We start from the raw sequence: 17,871 nt of genomic DNA, 5'->3' as shown, positions 1-17,871 counted from the left end.
TTAATAATTTCTCTTTTGCAGGATCGTATTTAAAATTTTGACAAAAAGAGATTTTTATATATGCTACTTGCGCATATCGTCAGCGAAATGGACAGTACAATAATTCGTTATATAACTTAATATAATTAAACAAACATCTATATCTCGGTTAAAATTATATTTTATATAATGGGGCTTAAATTATTCAAAAATTTAAAATAAATCTACTTTCAAGTGCAAGCATTCTAACATCTCATTGCATATCACCATGTGCAATTCACCTCGCCCATATACTCCCCGCCAAAACATTGCGCTTTCATTTCTTCATCGTCGTGCATCGCGCACTCTGACACGTCACCGTCGTCCAGTTTCACCCAGCGGCCTGTTTCGCTACCATTGTCCCTAAAAAGACGGATACAGTAAGTAAATAAAACACAAAATGCATGTATAAAAGATTGACACTAGAGAAAAGTCATTCATATCCATAAGCAACTATTAGTATTTTTATTGTTTGACACTAGCTTGTTACAATAGATACTCATATATATGTACCAATCCATACTATAGAAATAATCCTACTTAGTTATCCATAATAACGACACTCGTGTACTATAATTATAATAAAATTATTAAAATCATCTAACAGGTCTTTTATTTATAATATATAGTATAATTTTATGCTTCAAGATTAAAGGGAATTCTAAACAATTAAGTCTTTATTACAAGCTTAAATATTGAGGTGGAATTCTTTGAGTTTGTAGTATCAGTATTCAGTTGGCTAACTTTGAGTTGTATAATTTCGCTAGATAGAAATCAACAGCATTGGTTTGCAAACGACCATGACGATGTTTAAAAATGTGTTCATTTTTTTTTATACTAAGTGAATGATAAATGTACCTTTAACATAATACCGTAAACTTATTGCTATAACAATATATATATCACCGTTTCAATATATCGAGGAGCGACATTAGTGTACAAGATGTCATTGAAATGTAAAAACAATATAAGTAAGTGTAATGTTCTGTACGAGTGGTCGATCTAACCTGAGTAACACGTAGGAATAGTAGTGTCCGCCGGAGGCCTGGCCCGAGTGTACGACGATGCCGCTGAGACGGTAGTGTGTCTCGGGCGCGGCGCCCGTGCCGTCCCACAGAGACACGTCACCCTCGGCCCGCGCAAGGCCCCACGCTGCAGACATAATCGTACTTACACATCAGTCTAACTATACAACCACTTAAACTACGGCCTTAATATTATAGTACAAACATTTGTATTCATGATTATGATTGTTTGTATCTATCTGGTCTTTTCGAGATTATTCTTTAAATTATAAAAATATGCGATGTTTCTAGTGAAAAGTTAATACTAACAATCAAGGTTTGATTTTTTTATCAACAATTACATTAACATATGTAACCCTCAAACAGTTGATGGTCCATAGTGTAACAGCAATTTTGACAAATGATCCCTCATTACTGAAACTTTAAGAACCACGGGTCTATAAAAAGATATTCAGGAAAGATTAGCTGGTAGAAAATGCCATATGGCATTAAGCTTGCCTCTTGTACACTCTTTAAAGTGCAATAAAAAAAAAAAGATATAAGATACGACTGATTAATATTCAGATACAGATACAATACAGTATATCTGCATTACGAAAAGCAGTAACTAGTTTCTTTTTTTATAACTAGACAATATCCCTTATTTTATTATTGTCAGTACAATATCAAGCTCTTACCTGTATACGGCTCGACGTCCAATTCTCGTGGAAATTCAAAGTAATCATTGAACTTAATTGCACATACTTTTTCAAAATCATACTCAAATCTTTTGAGTTGTATAACTAATACTGGAGGTAATTTGTTTAAACATAGTCGTTTTACAGTCACCACCTGCAATACAAAATAATTTTAATGAAAACAAAGTACTATAAGAAATGAATTCATAATATTCATCAGACATATGTATAGTATATAACAATGAACCCCCTACATAATATAATAATTATGTAGGGTTCATAAAAATCGTGTTTAATTAATTTCGTTTCAATCATTCATTTTATATTTCATACAAAATCTCTTGACTGCATATAAACTGCTCTTAATTTATTCATGATCCTTATAATATCTACCAAATCATATTGTGACTGATACAGCAAAAGATACAAGGCACTTATACAAGCTCACATATCACATCCCATGTATAATAAATATGCATAGCATATATTTTATTATACATATATATGTTTAAGTACATACATTACGGTTCCTTCTTACATAATTAGACAAAAATTAAATAGTATACCTTTTTGTTGCACTTATCACAATGATATGCGTCGGCTCCTTCTAATAACTCTCCACGAACATATGCTTCCAAGGATTCCTGCAGTCGTGACATGTTTCTGATGTCGAGTGATACAACACTAAATGGTTCTTCCTTACAGTACCTAATAATAAAAAAAAAAAAATAGGAAGCATACATTTTATAATTGCGTTTTTAGATAGGCATCAATGTGAATAAAATTTCATTATATAATACTCCTCAAATTATTGTCTACCGTCTATTTCATGCAGAAATAATAGATTTATGTAAATTTATAATAAGCATTTTGTTTAAATTGGCTCAGTCTGAGTTATCGTATGTGCTGAAACGTTTATATCGTTTTCGATTTTGTATATATAACAATTATTAATTAATTAATAACAACATAAACAATTAGTAGTCGTTAATTAATTGTGGCAGTACTATAATCCTATGAGATTTTCGAATCCAACAGCTATACTTTACCTATGAGGACAGCCTTTACAGATTTTTTGATCTGAGTATGTGCCTCCCATTGTTTTGGCCATAAGCTGTTCTTGGCCCAATGATTTCAATGCTTCATCTAAAGACTCGACGAGCGACATAAAAAATTCTACTGCGTCCTGCTGCTCGCGCAAGTTAACTGGCTCACCCTGAAGCCTAAAATATAATTTATACTATTTTACACATTAATTATAAAGAATTTGTTATATATTTTGTTGTAACTATGAACAAATCCCGATTAAAAAAAGAACAATGTTGTACTGTTTATTACGCTTATCATAGCTCTTCTGTGAAATGGTGTTGAATAGGTGCAAGTCCAATTTTTAGTTTATTTGGACGCTGTTAAAAGTACAACGACAGCTAAGAAAATATGAAGTGTTTAACTTACTTAAAATGGGCCCATAAACCTCTGGGAACATAGTACTGCAGCTTACTATAGTGTAAATGTGCAAATATAGCTTGAACTTGTTTTAAAATGGTGATGTTGTAATCGCTATTATTCTGAAATACAAATACGAAGAATAAAATAATGCAAAACACAATAATAATGTTTATTTCAATACCGAATGTTTAACTAAGTTGTAAATAAATACCTACCTCAATGTTATTTTCTACAATATTGTGATATTGACTTTCGCCGGAAAAATCCTCATTGGGATCTGTAGCGGCTCCTGTAAGTAAATAAAAAAAAAACAAATAATTATAAAACTTAAAAAGTCAAACTAAGTACTTTAAATAGAGCAAAAAAATTAAGTTTACAAATAACTACAAGAATGCTTTGCGCTATATTGTCATGAATTAGATATTGAAATAAATCTATAATTAATTAACAAAACAGACTGATCAAAAGTATTGATATTAATTCTGTCGCATAATGTAAAGTTTTGACTTCAAACAAGTGATTTCCTCAAAATTATCTCTCGCGACTTTATATATTACGAATATACATATATTGTTCCATAAAAAACAAATTATTCTACTGGCGATTAATAAAGACTAACAACATTACGAAAACAATAATAAGTAAAAAACATTGATTGTAAAAATAATTATAAATTAATAAAATAAGATGTAGAAAATGTGCACATCAATAAGTAGATTTTTATTTTATTTTTAATTTCACAATGTTTTGTAGTAGTTGAGGTTGCTGTGTGGTTGTACATATTTTCTTATTCCTGTTTTAATTGCATTGTGATTACAGTACAGAAAAATCACTATGCATGAGACGATTTGGCATCCGAGCGACCGAACCTATTCATTGAATCCTGACACGACTCACCTCTTTATATACCAGATTGGTATATAAAGAGGTGAGTCGTGTCGTCCGTAGATGGTTTTTAGATGTAATAATGCTACAGCACATACCTTGTACAGCGAGTAAGGAGTCTCGTACGGCCCGCACGCAATACAGCTGTTGTAGCACGGAGTTCATGTAGCAGGTGGCTCCGGCATTCTTGAGCCCCACAAGCCCGGCCGGCGGACGCGGACCCACGCACGGCATGTATTCCCACTCCGATAGCGGTATGCTCTTCTCTGCAAACAACAATCTACCATTCACTTGCGTATATCATAATTATTATATAATATATTACGTAGCATTTTAACGCTATTATTCTTTTTACTTATATAGTATAGTATATTACTCGCTCAAAACGCATACAGATACAACGCCAGCGACATTGTCTTTCGTTTCGATCAAATTGTTTCAAGCGAAGTGTTAAATACACTTCGCTTGAAACAATTTGATTTGAATTTAACTTGATTGACTTTTTTCTTAAGCACAAAACTTGGTATCAGAGTAGGTAAATTTAATGGTTTTGTTGAGTATTAACATATTGCAGTATATATAGACCCAAATATAGTTAAACTTGCACAAGAGACTCGCAATGAAAATTCATATAATCAAAAATAGAATATGAATTAAATAAAAAATAAATGAACAGAGTCTACAATATTATTTTCATTTACTTAATCTATTTAATTTCCTTATATTTCATGTAATTAGAGCATGAAAATCTATTGAAATATTAAAACTATTCGGTGATGTGTGGTAAAAATCGTACGATACCATTCGGTTTCGATTTAAATTATAAATACAACCATTAGAACCGTAATGCATTCGCGAGCACGTCTCGTGCCGTATAAACAGATTGAAAATCATATGTCTAGCGAAACCGCAATTTTCGCTAAGCTGGTTCGGAATGTTCATACAAAATGTGTTCGTTAGCATTAGAGCGTGTGAGGTGTCTGACCGCTATAGAACACGTCGTCAGCATTAGAGTGTACTAGTAGTATGCTTGGGGTGACTGACCGCCGTAGAACATCTGTCCGAGCAGGGCTGCGAGCGCGGCCATGTTGGGCACGCAGCCGTGCACGAGCGCGAGCAGCAGGTCGGCGGCGGCGGCGGCGGCGCCCGCGGTGCGGCACAGCGGCGCGGCCGGCTCCGCGCGCCCCGCCGCGCCCTCCTCCGCGCCCTCCCCCGCGCCCTCCCCCGCGCCCTCGCCGCCCGGCCCGGCCTCGCCCGCGCGGCTCCACGCCCACGAGTACGGCCACAGGAACTCGGTCGTCACCTCCTGCGACCCCACACAATATTAGCATATCAATTTGGACGATACCGCCGGGATATGTTTTGCAAATGTTTAATGTTTGTGGTGGTATAGTATTCTCGTGCTGTTACGTCTTAGTATTTATTATTCTTTTTACAATTTTCAGTTAAATTGTAGGACAAGATAGATTCGTATCAAAAACATATTTATTTATCGAGATCTATTATCGACAATCTATTATAGAAATCTATGTTGTTATTCTTTTTAAATGAGTTGTACATAATGATAATAAATAATAATTAATACCTACTTCGTTTACAATTCAACACGCTAACAATTAGACATAATTGGTATTCATAATTTTTTTGCGTGAATACAGTATGTGTACTGTATTCACGCAAAAAAATTATTGTATTGCCGCCACTCATCCAATATTGTTTACTACTTCGTGGCGACACTATCTAAAAGTCCACTATTCAATTAACATATCGCATAGTACGCAAGGATGATATAACTCTTTAAAAATATACATAATATATAACCGGATATATTACCGTAGTTAATTAAATATACCTTTATCAAGCCAGAATCCTTATGGTCAGGGTGCGCTCCGTATTGGTACTTGATCTGCGCTGGCACGTGGTTGAACAATTCTTTGGTAAGATTAAGATGACCTTCAAGAAGAGTATCATCAAGAGTCTCCGGTTTAACACGGACAGCTCGTAACCATGAAACCTGCATATAACAACATGGTAATAACTACGTCAGTAAGTTGTGGCAATGGGTGAACCTTGCAAAACATGGATACGATAACCGATTAAAGGGACTTTAAAGGTAAACGCAATATAACAAAGTCTGTAGTGAGATGAAGTGATGCCTTTATGATATTTAAATTAATTGACAGGTCATTATTGCATTTTATGGGGTATGACTGAAATGACTCTTTACCGATCTAAAATACAGCTATAATCTGGTATCTAATCTACTACCAACTATAAAAAAAATTAAGGATGCTACATCCATAGGTGTACCGCCAACGAATACTCTTATATAGCCCTGACGGGTGCACCATTCCATAATTATCAATTCAAAAAAGGCTATAAAGAGAAAAACGTTATTTGTGTGAGATTGTATTATACCCAAGTAAGTGCTAAGTATCAATGTATTAATATCAGTAGTCTAGTATCCATAACACAAACTGCTTAGTTTGGGATTAGATGGCGCTGTGTGAATTGTCCTGAGACATTATTAAATACCGATGTTGGATCACGGTCCTCTTATTGTGTTTAATTTAGCTTGGGGCCACATAGCCCTGTGTGAATTTTTCTGAGACATTATTAAATATCAGTTTTGGGTTATGGGCCTCATAATGTGTTTTAACTCTGCTTAGCTTAGGACTAGAATAGCGCTGTGTCCTGAGAAATTAAATACCAATATTATAGAACAGAAAGACACAAAAGTTTGTACCTCGAAGACGAGGTCGTCTAGTGTGCGCGCGGTGGGCCCTGCGAGCGCGACGAGCCGGCACAGCAGCTGCAGGAACTGCGCGGCGTGCGCGGCGTGCCGCTGCAGCCGCGGGGCCGCCGCCAGCGCCGCCAGCGCGCCCAGCGCCGCGCGCGCCCCGCCGCCGCCGCCCCACGCGCACGCCGCCAGCAGCTGCTCCGCGCACGACACGCGCACCTGCTCGTGTGGGGGGACACCACACACCACACACCACACACCACACACACCGCTCGCATCAATCGATCTTTGAATAAACAATATTGATGTCTATGCACCCCTACACACATACACCGCTCATTTCTCAGCAAATCAGAAGATAATTGAATAAAGAACATTAGAAAATCCCCACACACATCACCCATATCGAATCTAATCAAAAGCTATTTGAATATTCTATAATAGATCTATATGAATATGTATGTCAACTTCAGACCGTCAGTTCGGAGTACTTTCGAACCGAGAAGAGCTACCAAGAAACTCAGCTTTTATTCTTTTCAAATGAGCTTGTACATGATTAGAGAAACACATTCATTTTAAATTCAGTTAGCGAGAAATTTGTGGCCATCAGATCATCATCGATTGTATTTTTGTCAGAACGAAAGAATCTAATCAGTGACCTTAACCCGAACAAGCCAGTCCAAGAAGACCCTACAAGCAGCATTCATTCACGAGTATGACGGATGAGAACTCATACCGGCTTCGTTCTTTATTACGTCTCGTATTTATACATCACTGTACTCATGTACACAAGAGAGTACTTACAAACTCACTACACATTCCTGATCTGTAAATATAAAATAAAACGAAACTTACTTGTGGATTAGGACAATCAATCATCAAATAAAGTGCGGTATCTTGCCACCAACTTTCATGGAGTAGTGTCTCCAACTGAAGTCCACCGAGGGCCATGCAAATGGTGACTACTTCCATACATTCTCGAACCACTATAAGAAAATAAGAAATGTATAAAGTGCAATAGACATTTACACTAATAAATTTGGCTACTATAAAAGAAATTAGCTTCTGCAATAGTCAAACTTAGTATATTGCTCAGTTTCTTAGAGGTCGATTACTAACACAGAAAATAATACATTAAATTATTGCGTTAAGAATTACAATCATAGAAGGTATAAGTAAAAAAGTATCCACATCAAAATATGATGGTAAACTAAAATGTTGATCAGTCACATTGCATTACCGTTTCATTTTATTGTGGTTATAAAGTTTTAATGATATTGATAGTTAATATTTCTTTTTAATTTTTCACAAATAAAATATTAAAATTTAACAAGTAATGCAGATAATATTAAATAATACAGACATTACGAAACTTGTATTTATGTAATTGGAATGGTAAAATAGCAGACGATGAGTGATAACCGTCGCTTACATACGTGAACAGCAAATATCATGTCATCATGGACACTCGTGATCCATACGTTGCCATTCCAGAAGACTACGACGTCAAGACTCCTATTCTGTAATTTCACTATCTGCCTTGTACGGAACACAGCTTAGAAGGACGAAAAAAGACGTAAAAAGTTTACCCGTGTTATTAAAAAGTATATAATTATATACTTTAATATTAATTATGACATTGCACCGCCTTATTATTTCCGATCAGAGCGACTTAACTGGTACAGAATGCCATCAGGCATGTATACGATTGTGTGTGTAAAAGAATGAATAAATAAAAAGTAATAGTAAGTATACAGCCATAACTAAACACATGTACTGACGTGTGACATCGTCGGGATGCACCATGAGGTCCGGGTGTGCGGGATGGGCGGGGTGCGCGGGGTGTGCGGGGTGCGCGACGGTGTAGGCGAGTGCGTACAGCGCCCGCACCGTGGCCGCGGTGGGGATGCGCCACCACACCAGCGACGACACAGACTCGCCCTCCTCGCCGCTCGCCACCACCTCACACAAACGTGCCACTATCATTACGCAGTCCACCGCAACATAGCATTAAAAAAAGTAGCCCTCGCAACCGTTATACCAGGTCAGTCTGTTAGTTCAGTCAGTCAGTCCGTTCTGTAGAGTATCTGATTGCACAAAGTTTGAGGCCTGTCTAATCTTTAATATGTATTTACTTAGAACGACATTTATTTACACGCACGCAACACGCGAGTTTCTGATACGTTCTTCTTGTGAGGACTCTGCATTCCGAATGAGTGGTAGAATAAAAAAATATGTCTATTCAAAAGTGCTTGTGTTGAGTGTATTTGAATAAAGATTTATTCCATTTCAGAAGCAATGTCAACTTACAATATACTGGTGAACGCAACATTTGATATGTCTACATTTCGTTGAATATATTTAAATACAACAGAAATATAAATTGACACAATTTTTGATAAAAACTTACTTGTTCGCCCAGTGTGCTTGCCAACTTCTCGGCTAGTGCTTTTACTATTAATTCACAGCTATGATTAGGAACAGTCTGTAATGCCTCTCTCAAAATACTAACATCCATCCTGAAAGAGTAAATAGTAATAATGACTTCTAAACAAAATTATGTCAAATATTAATAATAAACTACAATCAATTGTAGCAACATAATAACTAAATATTTTAAGTATATGAGATTATATGAAGTATGTAAATAGACACAGTTTATATAGTTTTACAAATTCATGTAATATGTAGATGATGTCCTGCCAAATACAGAGATACTCATGAAGATAAATACTTGCATTGTGCACTCGATTACGCCATCATCGGAGAGGCAATGTGTTATGTGTTGTTGTCGAAAGATAATAAAAATATAATTTAATGGATAATATTGATATACTTAATACAAATAAAAATATAATTACATTAAAATAGTTTACAAAGCATAAAAATAAAGAATAATAAAAAGATTTAGCCAACAATACTCGGTCTTACCTAAAGTCTTTGTCGACAGTTGTGTCTGTACCATCTGGAGCTAATATTTCAAATAAATGTCCTAATGTATACAAAGTCAGTTTAGCCAATCTCACTAAAGCCAAATAACCAACTCTGAAACCATTAAAATGTTTATAAATTTCCTTAATCAAAATTGCATTAAAAAACAAAACATTATACGTAGAGTAAATCCGTTAAACAATTATTCATGGATGCCAACTCGTCAAAATCTAGTATTTGTATGAGGATCGACGTAGAAATACTAGATTTTTTTTACTTTTGTACGGGGACATTTTCAACCTCAAAAGTTAGTACGAATTTTAACTTACGAAAATTGTTTAAAGTACTATGTCGTGCGAGTTAGTTAGTAGTAGTAGTCAGTACAAATTTAGTAAATGTAGGAGATTTTGTTAAATTTTTATTTCTTTGTTCGAAACTAAGTGTGCTGTAAGATTGGCGGCAATCCTGTCGTAAAAATTCTTAGTACCTTCTGGTATGAGGTGCTGCATCTTGGAGAAATTCATTGTCAGATAAACATTGGACCAGAAGTGGAGCCTTTTTTACACAAGCTAGCTGATAACTGCGACTACGATCCAGTTTTGTGTCGTTTGATGACATTATCATACTATATAATACCTAAAACGAAACAAATTATTAATTTGCTTAATCCTTATAAATTAAAACAGTCCACACACTATTATGCTTTGGACCTTTGTAATATAGACACATCATCATAGAAATTTTGTATAGGATATTTTATAAAAATAAAACATTAAATATTTTTTATAAATCATACCTGTATATTATATGCAACAGTCGGTGGAGACGGACCATACAGCATGTCCCTCAGTTTTGATTCGTCACGACATAGTAAAGCTTCTGTCAATTTTTCTACCTACACATTATAAAACAAAACTTATAAAAGTTAATAATTATGCATTAATATAATCAGTGGTGAAATATATACATACGGTTTGTTTATGTGCTGGACAAATTTGAGACAGTAAATGCGCGGCCTCTGTCAACGGTATGTGTCCTTTCGTTATACCAATATGTTCCAGTTCTAAAATGAATGATAAATACCATGACCCTTGTGCAAAAAGCTGAAAAAAAATACTAAAAATTAGTAAAATCTGTAAAATTTTAAAAATAGAAGTCAGTACATATGGTATAATAAAAATTTAATAATATATATAGTACGCGCCAGTTTAATTATTTTAAAAAGTATGCTATACGTAGTTTAAATAGTGTTATTTAATAGAAAATGTTATAGTAAGCCAGAATGAAATATTTTCTTTCTAAACTTTAATTAAATTAATGTATAAGAAAATAAAAACAATATAGTAAGATATTATGTAAAAAAAATCTAAACCTAAAGTAAACAGCAAAATCTATGTAATATACTCACTACACCAGGTAGTGCGTGTTCTGGAGTCGATGGCAGAGGTGGTGACGACGTACTAGAGTCACTGCTCGACTCATTTGAAGACCCACACCCTCCACTTCCACAGACTGGGCCATCATATACCTAAATTATGACATTATTTATTATTACCGCGAACAAAAACATATTGTCTTCCTCATAATAATCGGCTAATTTTTGACTGGAAAATTTAAGACCCTTTTTGCTAACAGTTTGGTAATAACCAAAGCTATTTGACAGAAATATGTTATTTTTAGTATATTGATTAATTACCTTAGCAACGATTACAGTTTTATCCCGTAGAGGTATTTGCGATAGAATTTTACGATCATGACTTGAATCTAACAACTCTCCGTTTATATATAATTCTAACTTATTTACATATAATTTTATGTTACTATCCGGTGAACATTTAAGTCTGTAATAAAAAACAATTAATATAAATTAATAGGATATTCAAATTCATTGAGACCATTGTATTAGAAATTCAAAAACAGTTTCAACTATACCTTCTTTGAATCCCTGAACGTAAGGAATGCAGTGTCTCATTTGAGTGTGAAATCAGTTCAATATCATCAATTTGTCTTTGGCCCGTTTGGAAATTAAATCTGACTATAATGGTACACTGCCGTCCCCGCCCCGACCTGTACATAGGCAGTATCTGTCTATCAGCTGAAAACCTTCTATCACATTCGTTTACGTATTCCTGTATGGCACGAATCACTCTACACATTCTTGTACAACTCTCTGTGGGATCTGAAAGAATATCACTAAATGATATTGCACATTTAAGTATGAAATATTACGTATTATTAACAAAATAGGACTTAATCATAATACTGAAAAGGTTGCGTATACTCACAATCACTAGCAACAGATTCATGTTACGCATATTTAAAAAGGAAGAAATTTCTCTGGTTCTTTCTATTTTTATAAAGTATTTATACTTAAACCCTGTAACATACCTACGTCACTATGTAATATCGACAATCATAAATAATTAAATCTATACAGATATTTTTATTCAATATTTTTTGCGATGTTAATGATAAAAAAAGATAAAAATGGAGTAGAGCACATTCACAAACGGGAGTGACTGAGTGGGGGGGAGTAGTAGTACCTGCAAGAAGGTCCATGTCCTTCTGCATGCGCTGCAGGCGCGCGCAGCAGTGCGTGAGGAAGGCCTCGTGGTGCAGCGCAGCAGACAGCGCCGGTCCCACGCACGTGCACACCTCGCGCAGCAACTCTATGCCGCGAGCCGATATATCGTCCGAGCAGTCCGTTATCACCTGCCGAGTGATTAAACATTACCTGACTTTACACGATACATTTTTTTCAGGAGCGCGGGAAACAACGCGCGCAAGGCAAAGCAATTGCACTATATTTTGTGTTCCCTCTTTTGGCCATGATAGCGGGTATGATTTTATGTCATTATACTTTATTTTAAAAATTTAAGATTTTATTTTCCAAAGATACTGTAGTCCTTGATACTGTACTAAAATCATTCAACAGTTAAGACATAAAAAGGTAATAACAGACAGACAAGCAGATATATATTAAATTATAATTGAAAAACAAGTTGTGCAATGACTCTCATTTTTCACACAACTCATTTCTCCGTTACCTTTTAGAAAGAAAGTTAAAGAACTCACCCTCCATAAATAATCTAAACCTATGAGATCAGCGTCATTAATTAAAAAACTTCTTCGTTTAATTTTAAGCTTGCCTTCTTTGGAGTTAACAGCTTTGAAGAACCTGTAATGACGAAAACGTTTAGACACTATTCCTTTTCACATAAACTTGGAATATACTGCTACAAAATTACCTTTCAAAGCACTTGATTCCCGCATGAGTTAATAAATTTGGAGCTAATGTCATGATATTGCGTCGAAAAAAATTTAGATTGATATTGGGATCTAAGTCTGGTTCATCACCCATTAACTTGCTGAACCAACGAAAGCAAGCCTCCCGGTCTCCCAGGTGCGCCGGCATCTCTGCTAGACATACCCATATTTGTTTTGCCTGTATACAGAAAAAATATAAAGAAAAGTTATCTTACTACAAGAGATTGCTCGACAATAAAATCGCATTTGTTTAGTATAAATGCGATTACATATACACATCAATATACGAAAACTAATTAAAGTAAAAAATAGTGTAGTTAAAATAAAAATTTATACATAGGTGTAAAAAATACTGCTTAAACATAAGCAGACCTACTCCTAGAGGATTTTTTCTTAACATCCAAATGATCTGGCGTGGTCTTCAATATCTACATATATATAGGTATCCCAGAAATCGACATCAAGGCGAAACCGAGTCATAATATAATACTTATAAAAAAAAATAAAAAAAATCTATATTACTTATTTTACAAATCATAGAAAATGTACAGCCTGTAATGGCCTTTTCATTCCAGTTGCTGATATGTACTTTTTTTTGTTTTGTAATACTAAATTCTTATTTAAACGCAGAGTCGCACGTCTTTAAATTTTGTGTTTTACATATTTTTGATTACTATTACTACTTAGCCTTTTCTTCGGTTCCGGCTTGTCGTTGACTCCAGGAGCATTCTGTCTATAAATATATGTTCGGAATATAAAAATTAACATAGTAATACAATTGAAAATATTAAAAAATATACTCACTTGTTCCGCACAGAGCCACAGTTGTCCGTCTTTTAACAGAAATCTAAGAAAGCTTAGTCTTTCATGAACTTGAGCTGAATGTGGATACCTGCCATCCGGTAACCAGTTTTCCCAATCTATTTCTTTCTCATCTGCAAGCAAATTAAATCGCAAATATCATCACAAAACTACAATTTACTAACACAAGTTTAGGGCTCCCTTTCTGAATTTAGGAATTGAGTACGTAACCAATGATTAAAAAAGAGCTTTCTAAAAATGTAAATATATATTTTTACTAGCTCTGCCCGCGATTTCACCAGCGTTAAATTTCAATAAAAAAATATCCTATGTGTTATTTTAATTCATAAGCCATACTTATTTTACAATACTGTAAAGTTTCATCAAAATGCGTTCATTAATTTTTGCGTGAAAGAGTAACAAACATCCATACTCACAAACTTTCGCGCTTATTACTTATTAAGATTCATTGCATTTTAAGTTCATAATGCTTAAGCTATTACATGTTAAAATAATAGGAACTCCCAATGAACACTACAAATGTTATTTTGTATATTATAAAATGCATTAGTCCTTGCGAGGTTTTAATACAGGTGGTCGTTTAATAAGAAAAATAAAAGTCAAACTTTGGCCACTACTAACGGCCAATGACTAACCGGCTAATTTGTTTCGAACACCGTCCATGTAGTGTGTAAGGGAATCGGTGACAAGTATGACGAGTGAGTGTTGCGTCTGCAGACGGTCTATGAGCTCCTGGCGGGTGACGTGAGGTCGTACGCCTGTACCGCCGCCCGCCTCGTACAGGCAACAAATGTCACGCATCACCTTCAATGCTGGCAACACCCACTTTTCGTTTGTTTTTAATTCTTCTACACACCTGCAGAAATACATGTTTACTACAATATTTACTACGACACGAGGCACTGCCTGCGTAAATTGGGGTAAATTATAGTCTATCATATGACAAATAAAATTTAAATACTTTAAATCGTGTAAACGAAGTAACAAGTAATCCTGATAAAATCTTAGAAAATTAAACTACTGAATATGAGCAGTGAATATTTGTTTCAAAGCGATTCTGTACAATAACAAATTGCAGTCTCTGGCGACTAAATTAGCTTTTAGTGTTAAAATCGCTAGAAAAACTTACTTGTCTAACCACAGAGTCTTTTGAGCATCACGATCTTGACTACAGCTATAGTCTAATATTTTGATAAGGTTAGCTACGGCAACATCCATAATCTCGGTGCAGACTTCATCTGAATGTGCTAAATTCCAAAAAAGAATCAGTACCTAAAATTATAAAATTTATATGTTACGCATACAATAGTTTACTTTACAATTTGTTGGACTGTGTAGTTGTCCTTGTGTCGATCCAGTCAACAATAGTAGTAATTAAAAGACGTGACTAAGAAATTATACAATACTAGCTTTTGCCCGCGGCTTCGCTCGCGAATTCGCTCGGCTTATTCCCTTAGGGGTGGATTTTATCAAAATCCTTTCTTAGGGGATGCCTACGTCATAGTAGTTTTATGCATGCAAAGTCTCAGCCCGATCGGTTTAATATTGACAAAGTTTCATACAAACTTTCATCCCCTATTTTATCCTCTTGAAAGCAGAATTAATCAAAATCCTTTCTTAGCGGATGCCTACGTCATAATATCTACCTGCATGCCAAATTTCCGCCCGATCCGTCCAGTGGTTTGGGTTGTGCGTTGATAGATGTCTATGTCAGTCGCCTTTGAGTTATATATATTTAGATTAGATCAAAACGCTGAACATTTCGTTAATCGAAAATTATATTTAAAAGTAAAATTATTTTAAATATATAATTAATAATTTAATATATTTATTAAAAGAACCGAATATGAAAATATTAATATTAAAAATTTGCGGCCTTCCCCGGATTCTAAAAGGTACATTATGAATTACAGAAATTATAAATTTTAGTAGTTATTGTAGACTTTTCGATGTTGATGTTCTTTATAAAAACATCACTTTGCTTTATTGTCAACAATTTCCGCAGCGTACGCGATATAAAGTTATCCCAAAGTATGATTTCATACGGATACCTAATTTTTAAAAATATCCTATCAACTACGTTCATCAGAGAAAATGTAGGATTGTAATGGAAAATAATTTTTCAAATAGGGCCAATAGTTTCGGAGGCAATTCAGTGCAAACAAGCAATGAAATCTTTCCTCTTTTATAATATTAGTACAGATGTACAAACCAATGCTGTATTCAATAACCTAAAATTGAAAGATACATATCTGTATACAAATATGTAACATTACAAAAGAAATCGCTGGACTGTGTTATCCTGGTGTTGTTCAAGCTGGTCGTCCATGACTAACTTTTCGTTTCACAGGTATTTGCCCTACCTTATTTGCCATTACACCATCTTTGTCATCTTCTGCCAATCGTCTTATGACTTCTAACAATTTGTCACTTTGTTTCTTACTAGATGTAGCCCAACTGGCCTGCAAATCACACACGTAGTTGTATTATTATGTAAAGGCTTTAACAGGGTCAAGAGATTATTATGATTAAATACCTTGAAACAATCAAAAAGATGGTCAAGTTGATCAGGAGTGAAGTCCCATGCAAGTTTAGCCAGCAAGTCATGCAGATTTTTCACAATGGCCTCATGTTTCCCATGTTGGGCTTTCCATATTGCATCCAAGTCATCCCTAGTGAGCGAGTTTTCTTTTATCATAAACCTAAGCATTTTCTCCAACCTGTCCACATACTGAGGCTGATGTAGAGAGTCTCGTAAAACAATGTCAACAACTTTATTATCACGAATCCAATTCTAAAATTAACAATAATATTCTTAGATTCATGTTTAATTCAGTACATATAATAAACAATAAATTATTCCAAGCTAATATTACACATTTGCTTACAGTCATAACTGCTGGTGTAAGCCACTCTGGTTTCGGCTGTTGAGAGATCGTACTGATAAGTTGATTTATCTCATTCAATGCGGACATTTTGCCGTTAAATGACGACATTTGTAGCAGTCGTAAAATCATTTTTAGTCGAAACATTTCAAGTGCTGGAAAACAAAGTTACATATGAATCTACTTCCTGCCAAAATTCTATCAAATATATCAATTTATAAACAACAACAATATTAACTGGAAATATTAACATATAAAAATTATTAACAATCATGCAAATGAACACACAATGTGACATCACAGTGACGGTGTATCGATGAAATGCGTATGCGGGTTGTGATCACATACAGTGTAGCAGCGTAGGGGAGGAATATGTACTGCGCCCCTAAGCAGCTACAGGGTGTGCGACCGCCCCCTTGTGCGCCGGCCGCTGTTTGCACATGTTTAGTAACAAATAAATACACATATAAATTTACACACAAAGTACAATTTTTTAAAACATTTAATATTACTCATTTTGTAGATCTCTGCATTGAAGGGTAGTTATAACACACAATAAAAATAAACACAATCAAAATTTATTCACCAACAGATATTCGACTGTAAAAAACTTACTTGTGATCATAAGTATACAAGCCATTTCAATAACTTATTTAAAACCAAACATTAAATTTACACACATAATAACTTATTAACATATCCACAGCAGTTGACAACACTAATAACGAACACAAGGGTACTAAACCATTGATATAAACATAATAGTGATGTAATAACATTACATCCAGCCTTTTTTATTTAACTTACATTTAAGAAGACTATGAGGTTGTGGTGTTTTAGCTGAAACATATTTACAGGCACGTATCAAACAAGAGACAGTGTCTGTCTTATTTTCACTGCCACGAGCTTCCCTCTTCAGCTCCTCATCAGTTAAACTTTCTAGTAGAGTTGGTATACATTCCTGTAAACCAATATGTTATTATGTATATTAATAAAATATTACTTTTAAGCCAACACATTGAAAGACTCATTATTGCTTGACATAATTGTGTATGTCTGTATGGAGATGCGATAACAATTGTAGTTAACTCTCACAGATTCAGAAACTTTAATTATATGTGAATACAGAAGGATCTTTGATGTTCTTTTTTTATTATCCGACTACACTAATG

General features: G+C 34.7%; 1 protein-coding gene across 1 annotated transcript in view; it reads right to left on the bottom strand.

Moving 5' to 3' along the window:
* Positions 1-17,871, bottom strand: part of LOC131844529 (probable ubiquitin carboxyl-terminal hydrolase FAF-X) — a 34,801-nt gene that overhangs the window by 6,854 nt on the left and 10,076 nt on the right. Inside the window, exons 8-38 of the mRNA XM_059193442.1 lie at positions 17,507-17,660; positions 16,703-16,854; positions 16,351-16,608; positions 16,178-16,276; positions 14,944-15,086; positions 14,450-14,670; positions 13,797-13,927; positions 12,974-13,170; positions 12,801-12,903; positions 12,269-12,437; positions 11,658-11,904; positions 11,422-11,566; positions 11,134-11,253; positions 10,697-10,828; positions 10,522-10,620; positions 10,213-10,361; positions 9,726-9,839; positions 9,205-9,313; positions 8,576-8,756; positions 7,650-7,780; positions 6,801-7,013; positions 5,907-6,068; positions 5,099-5,360; positions 4,153-4,320; positions 3,385-3,458; positions 3,176-3,288; positions 2,770-2,943; positions 2,287-2,428; positions 1,721-1,874; positions 1,026-1,170; positions 261-381 (exon numbers count right to left, since the gene is read on the bottom strand). Coding sequence (XP_059049425.1) covers positions 261-381; positions 1,026-1,170; positions 1,721-1,874; positions 2,287-2,428; positions 2,770-2,943; positions 3,176-3,288; positions 3,385-3,458; positions 4,153-4,320; positions 5,099-5,360; positions 5,907-6,068; positions 6,801-7,013; positions 7,650-7,780; positions 8,576-8,756; positions 9,205-9,313; positions 9,726-9,839; positions 10,213-10,361; positions 10,522-10,620; positions 10,697-10,828; positions 11,134-11,253; positions 11,422-11,566; positions 11,658-11,904; positions 12,269-12,437; positions 12,801-12,903; positions 12,974-13,170; positions 13,797-13,927; positions 14,450-14,670; positions 14,944-15,086; positions 16,178-16,276; positions 16,351-16,608; positions 16,703-16,854; positions 17,507-17,660 — 4,782 coding nt within the window. The remainder of the gene's footprint in view (positions 1-260; positions 382-1,025; positions 1,171-1,720; positions 1,875-2,286; positions 2,429-2,769; positions 2,944-3,175; positions 3,289-3,384; positions 3,459-4,152; positions 4,321-5,098; positions 5,361-5,906; positions 6,069-6,800; positions 7,014-7,649; positions 7,781-8,575; positions 8,757-9,204; positions 9,314-9,725; positions 9,840-10,212; positions 10,362-10,521; positions 10,621-10,696; positions 10,829-11,133; positions 11,254-11,421; positions 11,567-11,657; positions 11,905-12,268; positions 12,438-12,800; positions 12,904-12,973; positions 13,171-13,796; positions 13,928-14,449; positions 14,671-14,943; positions 15,087-16,177; positions 16,277-16,350; positions 16,609-16,702; positions 16,855-17,506; positions 17,661-17,871) is intronic.

The sequence above is a fragment of the Achroia grisella genome, unplaced genomic scaffold (assembly GCF_030625045.1).
Source record: "Achroia grisella isolate CSIRO2021 unplaced genomic scaffold, CSIRO_AGI_Agris_v1 utg402, whole genome shotgun sequence".
Lineage (NCBI taxonomy): Eukaryota > Metazoa > Arthropoda > Insecta > Lepidoptera > Pyralidae > Achroia > Achroia grisella.
This window is presented reverse-complemented; position numbering and strand designations above follow the sequence as displayed.